General features: G+C 33.4%; 1 protein-coding gene across 1 annotated transcript; it reads left to right on the forward strand.

Moving 5' to 3' along the window:
- The first annotated feature begins 277 nt into the window (after positions 1–277).
- On the forward strand, positions 278–23,647 carry RBM41 (RNA binding motif protein 41). The gene is made up of 3 exons (XM_032474530.1): positions 278–2,399; positions 18,791–18,938; positions 20,862–23,647. The coding sequence occupies exons 1-3, from the start codon at positions 2,028–2,030 to the stop codon at positions 21,026–21,028; spliced, it is 687 nt and encodes a 228-aa protein (XP_032330421.1). The 5' UTR covers positions 278–2,027; the 3' UTR covers positions 21,029–23,647.
- The last annotated feature ends 346 nt before the right edge of the window (positions 23,648–23,993 follow it).

Raw genomic sequence — 23,993 nt, forward strand, 5'->3', positions numbered from 1 at the left:
TTTATAAACAGCCTGAAACAAATCAACCTAACTATGAATAAAGTTGGTAACATAACTGTACAGAGAAAACAATTGTTTAAAGTGACTTTAAAACAATATTTGTATATTCCTAATGGAATATATTTTAAGGGCAAAAGTAACTGCAAAGAAATATAAAACTATATTTAGTAGTTTTATTCTTGATAGATTAGTATTGTTATTGACATTTAAAAATTCTATATATTGTATGAAAAAGCTAATAAATAATTTTGTTAATATCATTAGGAACCAATATCTTAAGCATATGTGAAAAGAGATATAAGTTTAAAATAAAGGAGTTTGAGTAAAAAATCTTATAATCTTACATATGAAGTGGAAATACTAGTATTAATTTATGATTTATTTTTCTCATAAAAATTTTCTTAGGTTTGTCCACTGAAAAGCCCTAGAAGCAACAACTCAACATTTGTGAACACACCTAGCAACACATTATGGTTTCTAAACATTATTTTCCACTAACAGGAACCATGAGTCCTTAGAGAAATATTCCGGGTTTAAGTCAGGAAATATGCAAGATGAACTTGAGACGTCTTGCTGTGCCAGAAAACTATTAAGCAATACAGGAGCCAATTTGAGGGGACTTTCACTGATCCTCAGTGGGATAATTTGACCAATAAAAGTAATAATGACTACATTTAATTGAAACACATCAAATATATGAAAATACATGTCTCACAATTATACTAAAAATAATCATTGGACACTGTTAAAAGTACCAACTCATTACGATCATAGTTGATAAATAATGGTTAAAAAAAATCAAGCATTTATCCTGCCTTTCCTGTATAAACTGTATATAGGTAAACCAAATAGTTGATGATGGTAAGTCCATTATAGAATTCCAGATAATAAATACAAAAGAAATAATAAGCACAAAATAAATAATAGAATAAGGGAAGCTTTGTTTTACAGTTCTTAATAAATTAATGGATTTAGGCAATGGTCATCAATGAATGTAAAGCCCACTAGGTGAAATGTGAATGAGAAGACATAATGGCAGGATCAGACTAATACCACCTTAATCCACTGATCAAGTTCAGCATCACTAAAAATGGAACCACCAAACATTATATGCCTTATAATATGATGTAATAGGAAGTATGCACCTATATATGGAGGATTCTTGCCTAAAAATACTAAATATGAATCTGATCAAGCCTCTATATCAGCACTATCCAATGCAACTTTCTACAATGGTGTAAGTGGTCTTTATCTATTCTGCCCAATATGGTACCACTAACCACTTTCCTAGTTTAACTGAGGAACTGGCATTTAAAAATTAATTTAAATAGGCTCATGTGGCCAGTGGCCACATGATAGCCTAGCTCTACGTTTAACTGCCAATTTGTAAGAAATAGAGGGGATTGAGGAACAAGTTAAATAATATCATGAGGAACAACGAGTCAAATCCATTTGTTCTATGAACAAATGATATGGTTTCTCTAATAAATCATTGGAATGGGGGACAATGGGTTGGAGGCGTTGGAAAGAAGGAGAGCTGTTAAAAAAAAAAAGAGGTTTAAACCAATGGCCGGTTTAGATCCTGAATCAAGTGAAAAAATATATATCTTTGAGAAAATCAGGGCCATTTGAATGAACTCAGTAGTAGATAATACTAAGGAATTGTCATTAATTTTGTGAAGTGTGATAATCCCATACTAGTTACAGTTTTCAAATGTCTTTATCACTTAGGTGCATGTACTTGCATGACCCTGAGAGTGAGCACCTCCTTAAATTTTGTACCACAGGTTCCTCACTTGCCTCATCATAGTCCTAGCCTTGCCTAAAATGTGCTGTAATAACATAGCTATATATTATTGTCATTTTTCGCAGGTTGTAAACACCTGTCCCAGCAGAGTTTCTATATCTGAGATCCAAGATTTAATTTTTATTAATTTGTCAAAAGTTGTATTGGTAGGCTTTGTAGAACTTCCCTATCTCTTTGTCTTGATCCAGATGAACCCCAAAAGAAGAACAAAGGTGATCCCATGAACAACCTGGAAAGTTTTTACCAAGAGATGATAATGAAAAAACGTCTTGAAGAGTTCCAACTAATGAGAGGTGAACCCTTTGCTTCCCACTCACTGGTCTCAGCTACGTCAGTGGGAGATAGTGGCACAGCTGAGAACCCGTCATTACTCCAGGACAAGGGAAAACAGGCAGCACAGGGTAAAGGTCCCAGTCTCCATGTGGCAAAAGTTATTGATAATTCACCTGAGCAGTGTTGGACTGGGCCTAAGAAGCTGACGCAGCCAATAGAATTTGTCCCAGAAGATGAGATCCAGAGAAATCGTTTGTCAGAGGAAGAGATCCGAAAAATTCCTATGTTTTCTTCATATAATCCAGGGGAGCCAAACAAGGTATAGGCCAAACCAAGAAAAAAATGGGTTGTTTTCATTTTTATTTTCCTCTACCTAAAGTAATACTTTTAAATTAGCTTTGATTATACCAAAGAATCATGATATAGTCACAGTGATTGTGTTTTTCCTTGACCTTGAATTCTCTGCTATATAAGTAGCTCTGACTATATAAGTAGCATATTTCCTATGATATTCTTTGTGGTTTTCTAAGTTCCTAAACTACCCTTAGAATTTTAAAGAAATCTTGATCAAATTCTAGTCCGTACCTACTAGAAACCCTCAATTGAAGGAAAAGAAACCTATAATTTCCTAGGCTAGTAATAAATCAAATAGTATTCCTAGGACCACCATGTCTGGTAGCCATGGTGCCTGGTTGTGAGTAAGGTTTATTGTTACCACATGAGTTTTCTCTTCAGAATGCTCCACCTGGCTTTCACATGACATGACACATGTTGCTGGTAGCTAAGCAGTAAAGTGAAAGCACAGGGCCTCTAAGCCTTGAGGAATTGGCAAATATCTAAGTAAAATTGTAAATAATCCTTGTTTTATTGATCAGATCATTACTTCACATTCATAATATATGTGATATTTTTTACATAATTACATCCAGAATTGAAAATTTCATTATGTCACCCAAAGAAGCAACACAAGCCCCTGGAGCATATACTTGGTTGTGTCTAATTTAAAAAACAAAACCAAAAAAATAATGTTAGCTTCTGGCTTTCCCTGAATTTTTAAAAAGGCATTGCAAATGAAGGGTATTAAAGCAGTTTCCTTTGAGTGATTGCATTTCTAATATATTCTTGCTGTTCAAGGGTAGCTTGATTTTTATTTATTTTTTGTTATGAAATATTACTAATTATAAAAACTTACAGAGAAAAATACAGCAGGCACCTTTGTACCCAGCCAGCCATATTTATCAGTTCTTGACAGTTTCCAAATTTGCTTAATTTAAAAAAATAATAAAGCCTTATAGAAACACCTGAAGACTTTCCCATATCCCTCACCAGTCCTATTCCCCTTTCTCCTTTCCAGAGGTAACCACTATACTGAATTTGCTATTTATCATTCCCATGCATGTTTTTATATATTTACTATATATCAATATATTCATAAACAACATATAGTTTTACATATTTTTAAACTATATAGATGATATTATACTCTGTATATCCTTCTGAAACTTCCTTTTTTGACTCAATATACATGTGTTTGGAATTTATTTCTAATGATGTAAGGAACTAAGTAATATTTATTGTAGATATTTACTATAATTCATTTATCCATTCTCCTGAAGATTGTTTCTTTTTATTTTTTGTCATTACAGACAGTTCTGCAGCAAACATTATTGTACATATCTCCTGTTGCACATGTACAGGAGTTTCTCTAGGACAGTTTTTCAAACTTTAGATTACTGTTAGTAGGTCATAACCAGCAATTCTTTTTAAAGAAATGAAATAGAATAGAAAATATCAAAGTGCATTCCACACAGTAGTAAGGATAATTACTGTTTCTTGAAGATTTGTTTTATGTGTGTGTGTGATATGTGTGTGGGACAGAATATAAAATGCATTTCTTCCTATAGATCTCAGTCAAAAAAGCTGGAAAAATATTGCTCTATTGCAGTGATTCTCAAATGTTAGTGTGCACCAGAATCACCAGGAATGCTTGTTAAAACACAGATTGCTGGGCTCCACCCCCAGAATGTTTTAAGTAGTATATCTAGAGTAGGGCCTGAGAATTTGTATTTCCAACAAGTTGCCAGGTGATGCTGGTGATGCTGCTGGTCTGAGAGTGACATTATTAAGAATCACTGTTTTAGATTACATACGTAGGAGTGGAATTACTGTGATATAGGGTATGTATATCTTCACCTCCATGAGCAAGCAGAATTTCAGAAATCTCTTTCACATCTTTGCCAGACTTTGTAGTATTCTGCTTTTAATTTGTACCAGTCTAATGTCTTTGAAAGGTATCTCATTGTTTTAATTTGCAAGTTCCTGATTTCCAGTGAAGTTATGCATGTATTCATACATTTATTAGCCTTTCAGGAACCTTCTGTGAATTGCCTGTTCTGTTTCTTTGCCCATTATTTGCTTGTTTAGTTTTTCATATTATTTATAAATTTTATTTTTAAATTCTGGATACAAACCCTTGCTGCACCCAGTGGGTAGCTTATATTTTTAACATTGTTTCTGATGTCTTTTGATATGCAGAAGTCTTTCATTTTAATGCAATTAAATCATCTTATTTGATGGTTTGTGCTTTTTGAGTCATTTTAAGGAAATTTTCCTACAATCTATAAGAAAAACACAAATAACCCAATAAAAATGGCCAGAAGATATGAACAGGCAATTCACAGGGGAGGAAACATGAATGGCGAATTAACTTATAAAGTCTCATTAGTAATCAAAGAAATGGAAAATGAAACTACAATGAGATATCATTTAATACCCAGGCTGTTGGCATACACTTCAAGGCTTGACAATGCCCAGTATTGGTGAACATATGGAACAACAAGAACTCTTAATAAACTATAATATACTACTGGGTGGATATAAAAAGTACAACTACTAGAACATTGTGACATATCTAGTAAAATGGAAGATGCTCATACACTATAAGTCAGTAATCCCACTTCTAGGTATCTGTCCTAGAGAAACTCTTACACATGAACATTAGGAGATGTTATAAGGATGTTCATTATAGCATTGTTTATAAACAACATGCATATTCATAAGCAGGAGAATGGATAAAGCATAATATATTCATAGAATACTATACAGAAGAGAAAATGAATGAAATAGAACTACAGGTATCAATGTGAGTGAAACTCACAAACATAATGTTGAATGAAAAAAGTTTGTTGCAGACTTCTGGTTTCAGCCAACATATAAAGTGCTTGAAGTCATCACTCCTGTCATACAATAAGAAGAACAGCTGAACAAACTAAAAATCAGTGACTTTTCTTGGACCATCAGAGATTGGAAGTCACAGAGCAAACTGCAATCCTGAAGTCTGGAGAGACAGGCAATTATAGAGAATCACAGCCCAAATCTGCTTATCAGGAGCAGAAAGCACTGGAGCCGTAAACTGGTAGGAACACTTAAGCAGTAACTTTGACAAATTGCAGGAGGCAGAGTATAGATTAGTGTTTGAGCAGCAAACTCATGATGGCCACAATGCCTCCAGGAACTCCACTATGTTCTCAATGTGAAGAGTCAAGAAAAAGTCTCCTGTTCTTGGTATGGCGAAGGCAAAAGTAATCATTTTGAAATACATACAGAGCTTCTACCTAAAGAGCTATCCAGCAAGTAAAACAACTTTACCAAAGCCTTCTCTAGTGTGGGAGAATGGAAATTATCCAACTCCAGTCTCCTCTAGCCTTACTGTCTCATCTAAGAGAGAGAGAGAATAAAAGCTGTGAAACACTTGTGAAGGTTACGGGCTGGGGGTACAGACATATTAACAGACTGAGAATTATAGGATTGCAGAATGTTTCCCCATACCCCACACCTTACTACCACATGAACAGGGCTTCAGTATAGTAACTGTGGATTACAGCTGAAAGCCCTGCAAGGCTCAGATTCTATTTAAGAAGTTTTTAGGCAGAGAAAAAAATGTAACAATGAGTGTGTATATGTCCATGAATAACTGAAAAATTGTGCTGAACACTGGTAAAAATAAAAAAAAAAAAGTTTTTAGGGAAACCCGAAGAAAACAGGGGAGACAAAAACAAGGATATTAGAGGAAATTTTTAAAAACCTCTAATACCTACAACTAGAATAAACATAAACACAGCCCAACCTTTGACTAGATTAACATAAAACCTCACACTAATGGCTTATTTACCTCAGTTTCTATTATGTTATACACCACGTCTGGTTTTCAACAAAAAAATAGTTAAGGCATGCTAAAAGAAAAACCAGTCTCAAGAGGTGACAAGCATCAGAACCAAACTCAGATACAAAACAGGTTTTGAAATGATTGTATATATGGAATTTAAAATAACTATAATTAATATGTTAAAGAGTATACTAGAAATAGTATTCAATATGCAGGAACAGATGGATAATGTAAACAGATAGAAACTAAGAAAGAACCAGAAGAAGATGCTAGAAATCAAAAACACTATAACAGAAATGATGCCTTTGATAGACTTATCAGTAGACTGGATGCAGCGAAGGAAAGAATCAGTAAGCTTGAAGATATGTCAATAGAAACTTCCCAAACTGAAATGTAAAGACAAAAAAAGGGACTAAAAAAGTGTAACAGAATATCCAAGAACTATTGGACAATTTCAAAAGGTATGACATACACATTATTAGGAATACCAGAAGAAGAAAGGAACAGAAGAAATACTTGAATAAGAATGGCTGAGAATTTTTCAAAATTAATGACAGACACCAGACAACAGATCCAGCTTCCAAGCAAAGAACACCAAGTACGATAAATACCAAAACAAAACAAAAAACACCTAAGCATATCATGTTCAAACACAGAAAACCCAAGACCAGGAGAAAATCTAGAAAACAGCCAAACACTTTACCAATAGCGTAACAAAGATAAGAACTGATAATAATTACATTGGATTTCTCATCAGAAACCACATCAGAAGAGAGTGGTGTAAAATATTTAAAGTGATGAAAGAAAAAATACCCACCTGAAATTCTGTATCCAGGAAAAACAATCCTTCAAAAGTTAAGGAAAAATAAAGACTTCATCAAAAGAAGCAAAAACTGAGTGAATTTGTTGCCAGTAAACCTACCTTGCAAGAATTCTTTTTTAAGTTCTCCAAAGAGAAGAAAAATTATATAGGTCAGAAAATCAGATCTCTATTTAAAAAAAAAAAAAAAGGAAGAGCATAGGAGAAGGAATACATGAAGGTAAAATAATATTTTTTATTATTTTAAGTGATCTAAACAATCACTGTTCAAAGTAATAACAGCAATGTGGTAGGTAATCAGAGCATATGGATAAGTGAAGTGAATGGCAGGAATGTTATAACTGATGGAAGGAAGGAATTGTATTCGGTGTATATAACTGTTATAAGGTATCTGTACTATCTGTGAAGTGGTATAGTATGTGGGAGTGGACTTAGATTAATTGCAAATCTATATTGCAAACTCTACGGCAACCACTAAAAGTTATAAAAAGAAGTATAATTGATATGCTAAAAGAGAGGTGAAATGGAATATAACATGATACCCATTCTCTACAATCTTTTCCAGAAAGTAGAAGCAAAGGGAACACTTTCTGACTTACTTTAAGACCAGCCTTAACTTAATACCAAAACCAGATAAATACATTACAGTAAAGATTGCAGACCAGTATCTCTCATGAGCATAGATGCAAAAATCCTAAATACAGTAGTCCTCCATTATTTAGTGGGGATACATTCCAACACCCCCAGTGGATACCTTAAACCATGAATCATACTAAACCCTATAAATACTTTGGGTTTTTTCCTATACATACATACCTAAGGTAAAGTTTAATTTATGAATTAGGCACAGTAAGAGAATATCCAAATTTCCAGCATCACTGCTTTTGTGCTTTGTGGAAATTATTAAGTAAAATAAGGGATACTTGAACACAAGCACTGCAATACTGCAACAGTTGATCTGAAACCAAGATGTCTACTAAGTGACTAATGGAGTAGGTAGCATATACAGCATGAATATGCTGCGCAAAGGGATGTCCTGGGTGGTACAGAGCAGGATGGAGTGTGATAGTACAAGACTTCATCATGCTGCTCAGAACATTGTACAATTTAAAACTTATATATTGTTTATTTCTGGAATTTTCCATTTAATACTTTCAGACCATGGTTGACCTTGGGTAACTGAAACCACAGAAAGTGAAACTGCAGATAAGGAGGGGGCTACTGTATTAGGAAAATGAAAATATTTGATCAAAATATTTGATTGAATAATTGAAATATTAAGAAATCAAGTCTAACAATGTATCAGAAAATTATATATCATAATCAAATGGAATTTGTTCCAAGAGTCCAAGTCTGATTGAACTTCTGAAAATCAATTAATGTAATCTATCACATAAACAGACTAAAGAAGAAAAATCATATCATCATTTCAAATGATGTAGAAAAAGCATTTAACCAGATACAAACACCCATTAATGACAAAAACTCAACAAACTAGAAACAGAGGGGAACATCCTGAACTTAATAACGAATATCTACAGAACCCTACAGCTAACATCATACTTAATGATGAAAAACTGGATGCTTTCCCCTCTGATCAGAAACACAGCAAGGATGTCCCCTCTCCCCACTTATTTTCAGTATTGTACTGGAAATGCTAGCTAGTGCAATAACACAAGAAAAGGAAGCAAAAAGCACACAGATTGGGAAAGAAAAAATGAAACTGTCTTTGTTCAAAGGTGACATGTATATCTATGTAGAAAATTCCAAACAATCAACAACATGAAACAACTCCTGGAACTAATGAGTATAGCAAGGTTGGAGGATATAAGATTTATATATAAAACTCAATTGCTTTCCTATATACCAAGAAATGAACAATTGAAATGAAAAACACAACACTCATTATAATAGCACCACAAAATAGTGAAATACTTAGGTATAAATCTAACAAAATATGTACAGGATCTATATGCAGAAAAATATAAAACACTGCTGAAATATTAAAGAAGATATAAATAAATGCAGAGATAGCCTGTGTTCATGGATTGTAAGACTTAATATTGTTAAGATATCAATTCTTCCCAAATTAATATGTAGATTCCACACAGTCCCAACGAAATCCCAGCAAGTTACTTTGTGGATATAGACAAACGAATTCCAAGTTTATGTGGAAAGACAAAAGATCCAGAATATTCAACACAATACTGAAGAAGAAGAACAAAGTTGGAGGACTGATATTACCCAACTTTAAGACTAATTATAATCTTTGGTTTAAAAAAAACATTGAGTAGAATAAAGACTCCAGAAATAGACTCATACAAATATAGTGAACTGACCTTTGATAAGGGAGCAAAGGCAGTTCAATGGAGAAAAGACAGTCTTTCAACAAATTGTGCTGGAACCCCTGGATATCCATATGCAAAAAAATTAATCTAGATACAGATCGTACATTCTTCAAAGTAATTAACTCAAAATGGATTATAAATCTAAATGTAAAACTATACTATAAAACTTTTAGAAGAAAACAGGAGAAAATCTAAGTGAACTTCTGTTTGGTGATGTACATACAGCAACATACATACAACACCAAAAGCATGATTTATGAGAGAAAAAAATTGATAAATCAGACTTTCTTAAAATTATAGACTTCCGCTATGTGAAAGATGCTTTTTGTTTGTTTGTTTTTTTGGTTTGGGGAGGGTAACTAGGTTTCTTTATTTATTCATTTTAATGGAGGTGCTGGGAATTGAACCCAAGACCTCATGCATGCTAAGCATGCACTCTACCACTTGAGCTATACCCCACCCCCATGTGAAAGATGTTTTTATAAGAATCAAAAGACAAGCCACAGAAAACTTGTGCAAAACATGTATAATAAAGTACTTGTATCCATAAGAACTCCTAACACTCAACAGTAGTAAAACAAACTACCCAATTAAGAAATGGGCAAAAGAACAGACACCTGACCAAAGAAGTTATATACATGTCAATAAGCATATGGAAATGAGCTCATCATCACTTGTCACCAAGAAATTACAAAATAAAACAATAATGAGATGCCATTACACACCCATTAGAATGGCTAAAATTCACAATAAGATTGACAATACGAAATACTCTTGAGGATGCTGAGCAACAGGAACTCTTTCATTGCTGGTGAGAATACAAAATGGCACATCTTTGGAAGATAGTTTGACAGTCTGTTACAAGGCTAAATGTTGTTTTACCATACAGTCCAGTAATTGAACTCATTATTATTTACCCAATTGATTTGATAACTTATATTCATACGGAAACCAGCATGTGAATGTTAATAACAGTTTTATTCATAATTGCCAAAAACTGGAAGCTTTCAAGGTGTCCTTCAATAGATGAGCGGATACATTCACCTGTGCTACTTCTATATAATGAAATCTAATTAAGCAATAAAAAGAAATGAGCTGTCAAGCCACAGAAAGACATAGAGGGGCTATAAATGCATATTAATAAGTGAAGGAGGCCAGTTTGAAAAGACTACATCTTGTATGATTCCAATTATATGACATTCCAGAAAACACAAAACTGTAGAGACAGTAAATGATCAATGGTTGCCAAGAGTTTGAGGGGATTAAGGGAGAGGGAGGAATGGGTGAAGTACAGGGGATTTTTAAGGCAATATAAGTATTCTGTATGATACTATAATGGTGAATGCAAAAATGCATCTGTCAAAACCTATAAAACAGCATGCAGAGTCACCTTTAATGTATACAGATATTTTAAAAAATTGTTTAGGAGGTTGAGGTGACCCTGGAAAGAATGCAGACTATGACATGAGAATCTGTTACAAATATATGACACAACCTGAATGAAGGTATGGATGAAATGGTGCTGACCTAAATATCTTTGGAAATGTGTGGAGTCCGGAAGACTAATGGCAACAGAACTGTACATAATCACTGTACCCTAGTTGATAACATTGTGTTCCATGGGGGTGCAGGTTAACAATTCTGTTACTGATATTCATATATAATGAAATGAAGCAATTAAGTAAATGGATGGTAGATGGTAGATGGTAGGAGCCAGGTTTTTCACTGTTGGGATTTACAGAAAAGCAAAGGGAGGAAACTAAAATGATCCATGTGATAAGGGTTTAAAGTTGGAGACAGTGTGAACTCATGTTTAACTTAATATAGATATAGATGGTTACACACTGAAATATTTACAGAAAAAGTGTATATACACAAGTTAGTGTAAACATAATTTTTTTCTCTGTCAGCTGAACGGGTCTAAATGAAATGACACTCCAATAGCAACAAACATGTTCCGCACCCAGATCTTAGTTTCTAATACCATTCTTTAATAAAAGGAGCCAGAATTCCTTAGAGAAATGGCTGATTCTAGTACTGGAGCAGAAAATATACAGAATGAGCCTTGAGCATTTTATAGTGCCAGAAATTACAGAAGTGCTAAAAACAACATGAAAACATTGTTGGGGATGAATCAGAGAAGCACAGGAACCATCTGAGAGTTTCTGATGACCAAAACTGGAACAATTTGTGCAACAAAATTAGCAAATTAATATTGGATTATAACTCAAAGTATAGAGTATCTGTGAGTCCATATTTATAATAAAATGATTGAGTAAATCAATAAATGGGGGAGAGGAAACAAATATCCCAAGAAGAATTCTAAATAATTTATGTAGATGCTCCACCTCAAGGAGAGGAAACATAACTCTCACTCCTTAGTTTTGAGCTACTCTGAGTGAGTTCTTTCCAAAGAGTTCACTGTAGGAATTCAGGGGAAAAAATGTGTAGAAACCTAACAAACGCTACCTCAGTCAGTTGATCATGGCCAGGACCAGTCATAAATCATGTTGAAAGTATGTATGTTTGATATGATGTGATCAAAGTTGCACATTTTCTCTGTAGTCTTCCTCTTAATAATCCATAACACAATCTAACCATGAGAAAAATGCCAGAAAAATTCTAGTAGTGGAGCAGTCTACAAAACACCCGACCAGTACTCCTTAAAGATGTCAAGATCATTAAAAACAAGAAAAGTCTGAGAAACTACCACAGCCAAGAAGAGACTAAAGACATAAGAAAACTAAATATACTGTGATACCCTGGATGAGATCCTGGAATAGAGAAGGGACATTGGGGAAAAATATGGAAATCAAAATAAACTAAGGACTTGAGTTAATAACAGTATATTGATATTACTCCATTTATTTTAACAAATGTACCATAGTAATATAAAATGTTAATTATAGGAGAAATTGGGTGTGGGGTATATGGGAACTCGTTGTACTATCTTCTTAGTTTTTCTCTCAATCTAAAACTGTGGTTAAAAAATAAAGTATTTTTTTAATTAAATAGGTAGCTGTAGAAGAATGCATACAGTATAATACCATTTATATAAAGTTCAAAAAATACAAAACAATACTGTTTATTGCAGAGGGATACCAAGAAGAGCTTCATCCTCTATTATCACTTGGAGTTTCTACTTTTCTGTTTCACAGAAATGTTTATCTTGTTTTTGAGCCTAGCTGTATCTTTGTATCTTTGTATATATGAATATATATATATGTTGTGGATATATACATACATACATACCCATGCATGTGGATATATGTATGTATGTATGTACATATGTATGTATGTATATTTTTGGAGCAGAGAAGATGCATCCACGCAAGGAGTGACCAAGCCACCTTGACCAGAAGTCCTCTTGATTTTTTAAAAATGTTCATATCAAAGGGAACAATCTTAGTATGGATCTTTCCTACTTGGTGAGAAACTTGAAGTATGTTTCACATACCCTTCTCTTTCTATGGTTATTTAATTTGATGATGTTTTCATGATGAATATTTCAGAGCCAGAACTCTGGATCACCTGAAATTACTTAAGTGAATTACAAAGCAGTTATTCTATGTCCTTGCTGTTAAGATGAGTATGGTTAAATGCTAAATATGTGAATATCCAGCTTCTAAAAGCTTTCAGACATAAAGAATCTGCTGCTTATTACAGTGTTTAATATATTTACTCATACATTTCAATAGATAAGTCATTTAAGTGGGCTCTATTTTCCTGCTCCTTGCTTTTGCTACTCCTGTCTTAATTTTTCTCAAGTTCTTTTAAGCTATAAAGGATATAACTTACGCTAGCTCATATATAAAGATCTCTTTTTTCACCTCCATCTTTTTTTTATTACAGGAAAATACACATAACCTGAGATCTACCTTTTAACAAAATTTCAAGTGTACATTACAGTATTGTAAGCTATAGGCACAATGTTGTACAGCAGTGCTCTAGAAAATTTTCATCTTGCATGACTGAACTTTATACCCATTTAACAGCAACTCCCCATTTCCCTATCCCCCCAGGTCCTGGCAACCACCATTCTACTTTCTGCTTCCATGAGTTTGACTACTATAGATACCACATATAAGTGAAATTATGCAGTATTTTCTTCTGTGATTGGCCTATTTCACATAGCATAGTGCCCTTGAGTTTCATCTGTAGCATATGACAAGATTTCCTTCCTTTTTCTGGCCATATAATATTCCATTGCATGTATATACCACATTTTCTTTATTCATTCATCTGTGATGGACATTTAGGTTGTTTCTACCTCTTGGCTGTTGTGAACAGTGCTGCAATAAACATGTGAGTTCAGATATCTCTTCGAGATTGTGATTTTAATTATTTTCGATAAGTAACCAGAACTGGGATTCTTGGATCATATGGTAGTTCTATTTTTAACTTTTTGAGGCACCTCCATACTGTTCTCCATAGTGGCTGCACCATTTTACATTCCTGCCAAAAGTGTACAAGGGTTTGAGTTTCTCCACATTCTCATCAATACTCATTTTCTGTATGTGTTCTTTGAAAAAATGCCTATTTTGGTCTTTTGCCCATTTGGGGATGTTATTTGTCTTTTTGATACTGAGTTGCAGGAGTTCCTTATGTATCTTGGATATTAACCTCTAATCAGATATATAGTTTCCAAATATTTTCTTCTATTCTGTAGGTTGCCTTCTCGTTTTGCTGATTGTTTCCTTTGCTGTGCAGGAGTGTTTTAGTGATGTAGTCCCTCTTTATTTTTGCTTTTGTTGTCTTTGCTTCTGCTGTAACATCTAATAAATCATTGCCAAGGCAAATGTCATGAGGCTTTTCCCCTGTGTTTTGTTCTGGAAGTTTTAGGGTTTCAGATCTTATATTTAAATTTTTAATCCACTTTGAGTTGATTTTCATGTATGATATAAAAAAAAGAGGTCAGTTTTATTCTTTTACATGTGGATATCAACTTTTCTCAACAGCATTTCTTGAAGGGACTATTATTTCCCCATTGTGTATTCTTACCCCCGTCCCCGGCCTTGTTAATCAGTTGACTGTATATGTGCAGTTTTATTTTTGGGCTCTCTATTCTGTTCCATTGGTCTACATGTCTGACTTTATGCCAGTATCATACTGTTTTTATTACTGTACATTTGTAATATATTTTGAAATTAAGAAGTGTGAGGCCTCCAGTTTTGTTCTCAAGATTGCTTTGGCTGGTTCCTTCTGAATTTTAGGATTATTTTTTCTATTTCTACAAAAAGTACCATTGGGATTTTGATAAGAATTGCATTAAATCTGTAGACCACTTTGGACAGTGTGTACATTTTAACAATATTGTCCTCCAGTCCATAAGCATGGGACATGTTTGCATTTATTTGTGTCTTTATTTCTTTGAGCAATGTTCTGTGGTTTTCAGTGTACAGGTCCTTCACTTCCTTGGCTAAGTTTTTTTTTTTTTTAATTGAAGTGTTTGACATACAGAAAAGCTGTACATATTTAATTTATGCCCCTTGATGAGTTTGAAGATAAGTATACACCGTGAAACCATCACCAATACATGCCCTAAACTTAACTATCACCTCCAGAAATTTCCTCCCTCCTTTTTCCTTATGATAAGATCATTCAACATAAGAGCTACCCTTTTAACAAATTTTTAAGTATCCAATACAGTATTGTTAACTGTATACACTATGCTGTATGGTAGATCTATAGGAATTATTCATCTGGCATAAGTGAAACTATGTACCCTTTGATGAACACTTCCCCTATTACCCTTCCTCCTAACTCTGGTAAACAAATTCTACTCTCTGCTTCTATGTGTTTGACTATTTTAGATTCCTGATATAAGCGAGATCCTGTACTGTTTGTTCTGTTTCTGGTGTATTTCAGTTACCATGTCTTCCAAGTTCACCTATGTTGTAGCAAATGACAAGATTTCCTTTGTTTTTAAGGCTGAATAATACCCTGTTGTATTTATACACCACATTTTATCTATCCATTCCTCTGTCAATGGACATTTAGGTTGTTTCCATGTCTTTGCTATTGTGAATAATGCTGCAGTGAACATGGGAATGCAGATATTTCTTCCAGATCCTGATTCCAGTTCTTTCGGGGATATACCCAGAAGTGGGATTGCTGTATTATGTGGATTCTATTTTTAAGTTTTAAAGGATGTTCCATACTGTTTTTCATTGTGGTTGTACCAATTTGTATTCCCACCAACAGTATACAGGGTTAAAATTTCCCCATATCCTCACCAACACTTTTTTTTTTTTAACTTTTGAGTTTTAGGAGTCCCTTATATATTTTAGATATTAACCCTTTATTAGATATGTGATTTGCAAAACTTTATCCCATTCTGTGGGTTGCTTTTTAACTTTGCTAATGTTTCCTTTGCTGTGCAGATGGGTTTTAACTGATGTAATGACATTTGTCTATATTTGCTTTTGTTGCTTGTGCTTTTGATATTATATCTAAGAAATCATTGGCAAGGTCAATATCAATGTTGATAGTCAATATCAATAAATTCCTTCTATTCCTAGTTTATTGAGCATTTTTATTATGAAAGAATGTTGGATTTTTTCAAATGGTTTTTCTCTAACTATTAAGATGATTATGGTTTTTATCCTTCATTCTGTTAATGTGGTGTATCATACTGATTGATTTTCATATGAACCATCCTTGCATCCCAGGGGTAAATCCCATTTGGTCATGGTGTATGATCTTTTTAATATGCTTTTTAATTCAGTTTGCTAGTTTTCTGTTGAGCATTTTTGCATCTGTATTCATCAGGGATTTTGGCCTGTATTTTTTTTTTCCTTGTAGTGTCTTTCTCTGCTTTTGGTGTCAGAGTAATGCTGGCCTCATAAAATTAGTTTGGGAGTGTTCCTCCTCTTCAACTTTTTTGGAAGAATTTTAGAAGGATTGGCATTAATTCTTCTTTAAATGTTTGGTAGAATTCACCTGTGAGGCCATCTGTTTCTGGGCTTTTCTTTGTTGGGAGGTTTTTGATTACTGTTTCAATCTTATTGCTAGTTATATACATCTATTCAGATTTTCTGTTTCTTCACAATTTCACCTTGGTAGGTTGTATGTTTCTAGGAATCTATCCTTTTTTTAGGTTATCCAATTTGTTGGCATATAATTGTTCATTGTAGCCTCTCAATCCTTTTATTTCTGTGGTATCAGTTGTAATGTCTCTTCTTTCACTTCTGATTTTGAATCTTTCTCTTTTTTCTTAGTCTAGCTATAAAGGTAGTCAGTTTTTATCTTTTTAAAAATAACCCTTAGTTTAGTTGATTTTTCTATTTTTTTCTAATCTCTATTTTGATTATTTCTACTCTAATCTTTACTATTTGCTTGTAACTTTGGGCTTAGTTTGTTCTTTTTTTCTAGTTCCTTGAAGTGTAGAGTTAAGTTGTTTGTGATCTTTCTTCTCTTTTAATGTAGGTGGGTTTTTTTTGCTATAAACTTCCCTCTTAGTACTGTTCTTGCTGCATCCCATAAATTTTTGTATGCTGTGGTTTTATGTTCATTTTGTTTCAAGGTATTCTAATTTCCCTTTAGATTTCTTCTTTGAGCCATTAGTTGTTCAAGAGTATGTTGTTTATTTTCCACATATTTGTGAATATTCTAGTTTTTCTTCTGCTATTGAAAGTGAGGTATTGAAATCTCCTAGTACTATTGTGTTGCTGTGTCTTTCTCCCTTCAGTTTTATCAATGTTTGCTTCATATATTTAGGAGCTCTGATATTGAGTGCATATATATTTATAGTCATTATAGCTTCTTGGTGAATTGACTCTTATTATTATATAATGTCCTTTTTTGTCTTTTTTGACAGTTTTTGACCTAAAGTCTATTTTATCTTATATAAGCATGGCCAACCTTGCTCTTTTTTTGGTTACAGTTTGTATGGAATATCTTTCTTTACTATTTCATTTTCAGCCTGTGTACGGCCTTAAATCTAAAGTGAGTTTCTGGTAGACAGCATATAATCGGATGTTGTTTTTCATTCATTCAACCACTCTATGTCTTTGATTAGGGAATTTAATCCATTTACATGTAATTATTGATAGGGAAAGAATTACTATTGCCATTACTTGTTCTCAGTCTTATAGCTCTTTTGTTTCTCTTTTTCTCTCTTGATGTCCTCCTTTGTGTTTCACGGATTTTTTTCATAATGATGTGCTTTTTCCTTTGTCATTTTCTTTTGTGTGTCTTCTGTAGGTATTTTCTTTATGATTACAATGGCGCTTACTTAAAACATCCTATAACAATCTATTTTAAGCTGATAAGAACTTAAGTTCAATCACACTTATGAGCTCTTTTTTGTTTTCTTGACTATTACTTTCTTAAAAAATAGCATCCCATTCCTAGTAGATAGAGTATTGTCTCTTTATTTCTCTGAGGATATTAGTGATGGTTTTTTGAAGTTTTTTTCCTCCTTATATGGTTTCTGTTTTCTCCCATTTACTTTCATTTCTTAGTTTGTTCTGTTCTGTTTCACATTAGAGGCTTTCCTCAGATGTCTGATAATCCATGTTCGTATTTATGAGTAGGGTCCAAAAAACAGATTGGAAGCTCAGAGCACATGAGTGGTCCTTATTGACTTTGAGCTTCACTTTAAAGTCATCTGGCTGGTCCATTTGTTAGAGAAGTTCCCCACCCCAAATCAGCATTTTTAGATTTTTCTTCTTGAGGCTAATCAGATTCACCAGAGAAGACACTTCAGAACTCTTACTTGAGAGGGTACTACCAGAATTATAGGAGTCAAATGGCAGGGAGTATTTGTGGTGTCCTCACCATTCAGAATGCATTATTTCTCTTAATCTTCCTGTTTTCAGAAATAACATTCATATCCCCACCTGTGTCTAGCATTACCCATATTCAGAGAATGAACCTCCAATATTCACCAGGATTGGGAGTGGTCTAGTAGCATATTGTAGGGGAGGATGTTTAAAGATCTAGTTGGTTTTCAAAGAGCTTTCAGCCTAACCACCTTATCTTAATCCCATCTCTTTACATCCATTTCAAGAGGCACCTGAAAAATACCAGTTCCTGAACTGTTTTAGGTTTCTTAGGTATAGACTGGATTAGTTCCTGGCTTTCCCCACTGCTGGTTTAAGATTCAGCTTTCCTGAGTACATTCATCCAGTTATTTTCTAGCTTCTAGAATATTGTTGCTATTGCCTCCTTTCCCTATTCTTCCTGACCTTGTGGATTTGTATTTAAAAAAAAAAAAAAAGCCCCTATAGTTTTAGAGTTTTCTGAAAGGAATGAAATTAGATGTATGTGTTCAATCCAGCATCTTTATCTGAAACTAACTAATTCTTACCGCAATGAAATAGTTGCCTTACCTCCCTCATGTGATATTTCTGTTGATCCTTGATTTATATTAGGTGTTATACCTGAAGAACCTTAGTCCTCGGGTGACTGAAAGAGATCTTGTCTCATTATTCGCTCGGTTCCAGGAGAAAAAAGGACCTCCAATTCAATTCCGAATGATGACTGGACGAATGAGGGGGCAAGCTTTTATCACCTTCCCCAGTAAGTAGCTTCATCTGGATAATTACTCATTTGTAGCATCAGTTCATTAGAGAGTACTTATACCCTCTCTAATTTAGATATAGCCCCTTGATTTCTCCACAGCACGTGAGAAGCATGTGCTTGAAGAAGCACATAGGAAGAAGGTAAGAGAAGTAAGGAAAACATATTTTTAATTTTCTTCTATCCTCCATTTTGTGCTTCCTCTTCTCCATTGACAGTGCATGACCACCTTACCCCATTGTCCTCAGTTTGCCCCAGTCTTGACACTTCCTTCTCATGCTATCAAAATTTATTTTCCCTTTGCTAAAAGTAATATTTCTAGTCCAAGTTATAATTGCATTACTTATTAAGATATTAGTATTCTGATCAGAACACCTGTACTTGCCTTATGCCCTATTCTTTTAGGACTAAGAGACTGCAAGCTAATATGCTAATTCACTAGTAATTCATAACTAATTAATGGATGATATATTCTTTTAACTATTGTTTGCATCTTAATGCATGACTTCAGTATCCTAATCCAAAGGGAGGAATAATACAGGCATACCTCAGGGATACTGCAGGTTTGGTTGCAGACCACTACAATAAAGTGAACATCTCAATAAAGCAAGTCACATGAATTTTTTGGTTTCCTAGTACATATAAAAGTTATGCTTACACTATACTATAGTCTATTAAGTGTGCCAATAGCATTTTGTCTTAAAAAATATACATACCTTAACACTTTATTGCTAAAAAATGCTAACCATCATCTGACAGAGCAGGGTTTCCACAATCCTTCAATTTGTAAAAAATGCAATATCTGCAAAACATAATAAAGCAAAGTGCAATTAAACAAGTTATACCTGCATAGGAATTTCAGTTTCTATGACAGACTAGACTATCTTTCTTTTATGGTTGAGGTTGGGTAGAACCTGTATTTTTTATTATCCATAAACCATCATCATTTATATACAACCTAGTAATCTATTTATAGGCAAGTGCTTGTACACATGAGCAATACCAAACACCTCTGCACTGTCCTATCTCATTGATCTCTTTGAAGGTTTGTGGATCCTCAACACTAGTGGCTTTCAGTCTTTTTTAAGTGTTAGGACTCTTTTCAACTTAAAAAATTATTTCCTGCACCTCCACCTAATATGATCCATTAATTGAAAAGATATGTAATAAAAAGGCTTTATATACTAAGTACTTTTAAATAAATAGCTGTTTTAACTAATTATAACAGCAGCTATCTACATTTGAAAATTTGTAGTGTATACACATGTGAGACATAAATTGGTTCAATCTAAAGACATTGCTTTTCTACTTATGATTTCATAGGCTCTGGGCAATAATTCCACTCCTTCTTAGTATCCTACATCCAAGCTCTAAACCCATAAGTTGAATCCTCCTGCTATACACTATATATTGTCACCCCTCAAGCTTCCATATGCCTATAAGGATTCTTAAACTTATTTGTCCTAATGAGGGCCTCTAAAACCACTTTCTGACCAAAAGGAAAAAGTAGCAAAATGTCCCCAATACTATAACTTCTTTTATTTGTGTTGCCCATTTTGAAAATGATATCATTCATTCTCACAATACCTATAATCTGTTATCTAAGATAGAGGCTTGTGTATTATTAGTTACAACTTAGCCTTCTTTAGCACACTGTCTATATCCTTGTTTCTTTCCCTGTATCATTGAATTAGGAGACACTCTCAAAAGTATTTTAAGTTTTTATTGTCATTATTCTTAACCATTACTTTAATCTTGCTGAGTTATACAAATTTGAGATTATGGAAAACACAATACAACCAAATAACTTTATGACCTTATAGCCTACACTTAACTCCAAGGCAAAAACAACATAAATTAGATATGGAATAGAATTGAATTTTTAAGCCATATGTAAACTGATATTTTTTCTTTCTCTTTTAGATAAGGAAATAGCATGGCAAGCATTGCGTCTGGTAAATGGATATAAACTACGTGGGAAAATATTAGTGATAGAATTTGGAAAGAACAAAAAGCAACGGTCAGATCTCCATACTACTTCTATAATATCATCTACTACAGATAGCACTACAGAAATCAGTGGTAGCTAGAATACATATAGATTGTGAGTCCCAGGAGGTCTTTCTTGCATCAGAATCTTAGATCTAAGATTTGTGTATAGATAGCAATTTGTTTGGAATTGAACAAAAGAAACAGACCGAGGGAGAGGAAGTCTAATTAAGGTCATCCCTTTCAGCTTTTGGAAAGAATTGGTAGAAAACATTTTCTATAATCAAAGACCACAGGATAGACTGTATACTGAGTATGAAGGGTAGGGTACAAAGAGTATAATTTTCTCAGGATAAATTACAATGGATTATTTCCAAGGATTTTTTTAATCTTTGTAATTTATATGAGGTCTTAAATATTTGTCCCTTGAGATAACATTCTTTCCAAGATTGCCTCCTATATACAGAACTGAAAAAAAAAAACTAATTACATTTTGAAATATTTATTTTCTGGAGCCCATTTGGCCCTAATTTTATTCACCTCATAAATAAATGACCAGGACCCCAGGTCTAAACATCAGTAAATGCTGTTAAATGAGAACTATCAGCAGTAACAGTAGGTAGTTTTCATAAGTCAGTCAACATATTTAATGAGCACTTCCACATTAAGTTGTCAGTGTCTTCAAAAAGCTATATATTTTTTCTAATGAAATAATTTAGATCAAACTACTAATGTTCTCATAGTTATTTAAGCTAGCTACCATTGAGTAATCATTGAATTCAAAGCAATAAACATTGAATTATTGTCTAATATGTTAAGGATTAGATATATGAATTTTAGAAGAGGAACTTACTAGCAAAGAATACTAAAAGAAAAAGAGCTCTCTAGAAGACAGGCAGCCAGCACCAAATCCCCAGTTATTTGTTTATAGTTGCTGGAGACTAGAAAGATGATATGATATAGAGGAAGTAGTACAAACTTTGACGTCAGACCTGTTGGAACTTCACAGCCATACTTACCACTCTGTGACCTTGGCAAGTCACTTAATCTGAGCCTCAGTTTTCTCATCAATGAAAATGAGGATAATAATACTACTTACCTCACTGGATTGTGATGATTGTATCCAGGTTGAAGGACAGAAAGGAAAAAAATGAAAATTTATCAGGGTATAGGAACATTAAGCACTCCAATGTACTTGTAATAGGAATACCAGAGAAAGAAAGGAGGAGAAGAAATAAATATTCCAATAATAATGGCTGTAAACAACCCAAATTTGATGAGAAACATTATCTACACATCCAAGAAATCTCAATGAACCCTAAATAGGATAAACAGGAAGAAATCCACAGACATACCATAATAAGAATGCTAAAATCCAAAGACAAAGAGAAACTCTTGAAAGCAATATGAGGAAAATGAAGCATCACTTACAAGGGAACTTCAATAAGATTAACAGATGATGTCTCATCAGAAACAATGGATGTGGCAGTGGGATAACATATTCAAAGTGCTCAAAGAAAAAAAACACTATCAATATAGAATCCTATATTCAATAAAGCTGTTTTTCAAAAATGAAGATGAAATAAAGACATTCCCACATAATCAAAAGCTGGGAAAATCTGTTGCTGGCAGATCTGACTTACAGGAAATATTAAAGGAAGTTCTGCAGGTGGAAAGCAAGTGACCTCAGACAGTAATTTACATCTACACACTCAAAAAATAGCACGGGTAAAGGTAATTATATAATTATAAAGGACAGTCTAAATACATTTTTCCCTTCTTAATTGGTTGAAAATGTAATTTTATAAAACAATATGTATATAGTTGCATTGCTGGATCTATAACATACAAAACTGTAATATATTTACTAATAACAGGACAAAGGAAGTTGGTGAAAACAAAGCTGTATTGTACTAAAGAAATTACTCCAGATGGTAACTCAAATCCAGGAGCAAATGAAGAAAACAAGAAATGGGGAATAAGTTTAATATAAAAAGTCTATAAATATATATTTACTCTTCTCTCAGCTACCTTAAAAGGCAAAATTATATTAATAATTATAACTATGTATTGTTGGGTTTATAACATGTAGAAATAATAATAATAGTAACAATAATACCACATAAAAACTGGGAAAAGGAATGTTTATATAGGAATATGTTTTTTTATATCTCATTAGAATTTAGTGTGTGTACGTATGTGTGTGTGTGTGTATATATATATATCTGAAGCCAATTAAGTTGTGTATAGTAAGCCCTAGAGCAACCACTAAGTAAATAGCTAAAAAATGTATAGTGAATATATTATTTAAGAAATGTAAATGTTACATTAAAAATACTCAATGCAAAAGAAGGCAAAAAAAAAAGGAATGGAGAAACCAAAATAAAACAAAAGCTTGAGACATAAAGAATAGGAAAGAAACAGTAAAATAGCAGTTGTAAGACCACCTAATTAATAATAATAATAATAAGTATGAATGAATTAAACAATCCAATCAAAAGGCAGAAATCAAACTGGGAAAAAAACAAGACTTACTTCTGTACTTATTTATCAGAGTCACACTTTCGATTCAAACATACAGACTGAAGGTTAAAGGGTAAAAACAAATACCAGGCAAACAGCAACTGTAAGAAAACTAGAGCAGCTATACTAATATCAGACAAAATAGACCTTAAAACAAAAAAGTCAGTATGGATAAACAGTGACATCTTATACTGATACAAGAATCAATCTACCAAATGATATAACAATTATAAATATATGCACCTAACAACAGAGCACCAAAATACATGAATCAAAAACAGAAATGAATGGAGAAATATAAAAGTATACAATAAGAGTTGGGGGATTAAGTGCCCTATTTTTAATAATAGAACTAGACAGAAGATGAACAAGTAAATAGGAGACTTGAACAATGCTATAAGTCAACTAGACCTTAAGGAGATTTGTAGAACACTTGACTCAACAAGAGCAGAATACACATTCTTCTCAAGTGCAATTGAAACATGTCCAAGATAGGCCATATCACATACCATAAAACAAACCAATACATTTAAGTGGACTGAA

This window comes from Camelus ferus, chromosome X (genome assembly GCF_009834535.1).
Source record: "Camelus ferus isolate YT-003-E chromosome X, BCGSAC_Cfer_1.0, whole genome shotgun sequence".
NCBI classification, from domain to species: domain Eukaryota; kingdom Metazoa; phylum Chordata; class Mammalia; order Artiodactyla; family Camelidae; genus Camelus; species Camelus ferus.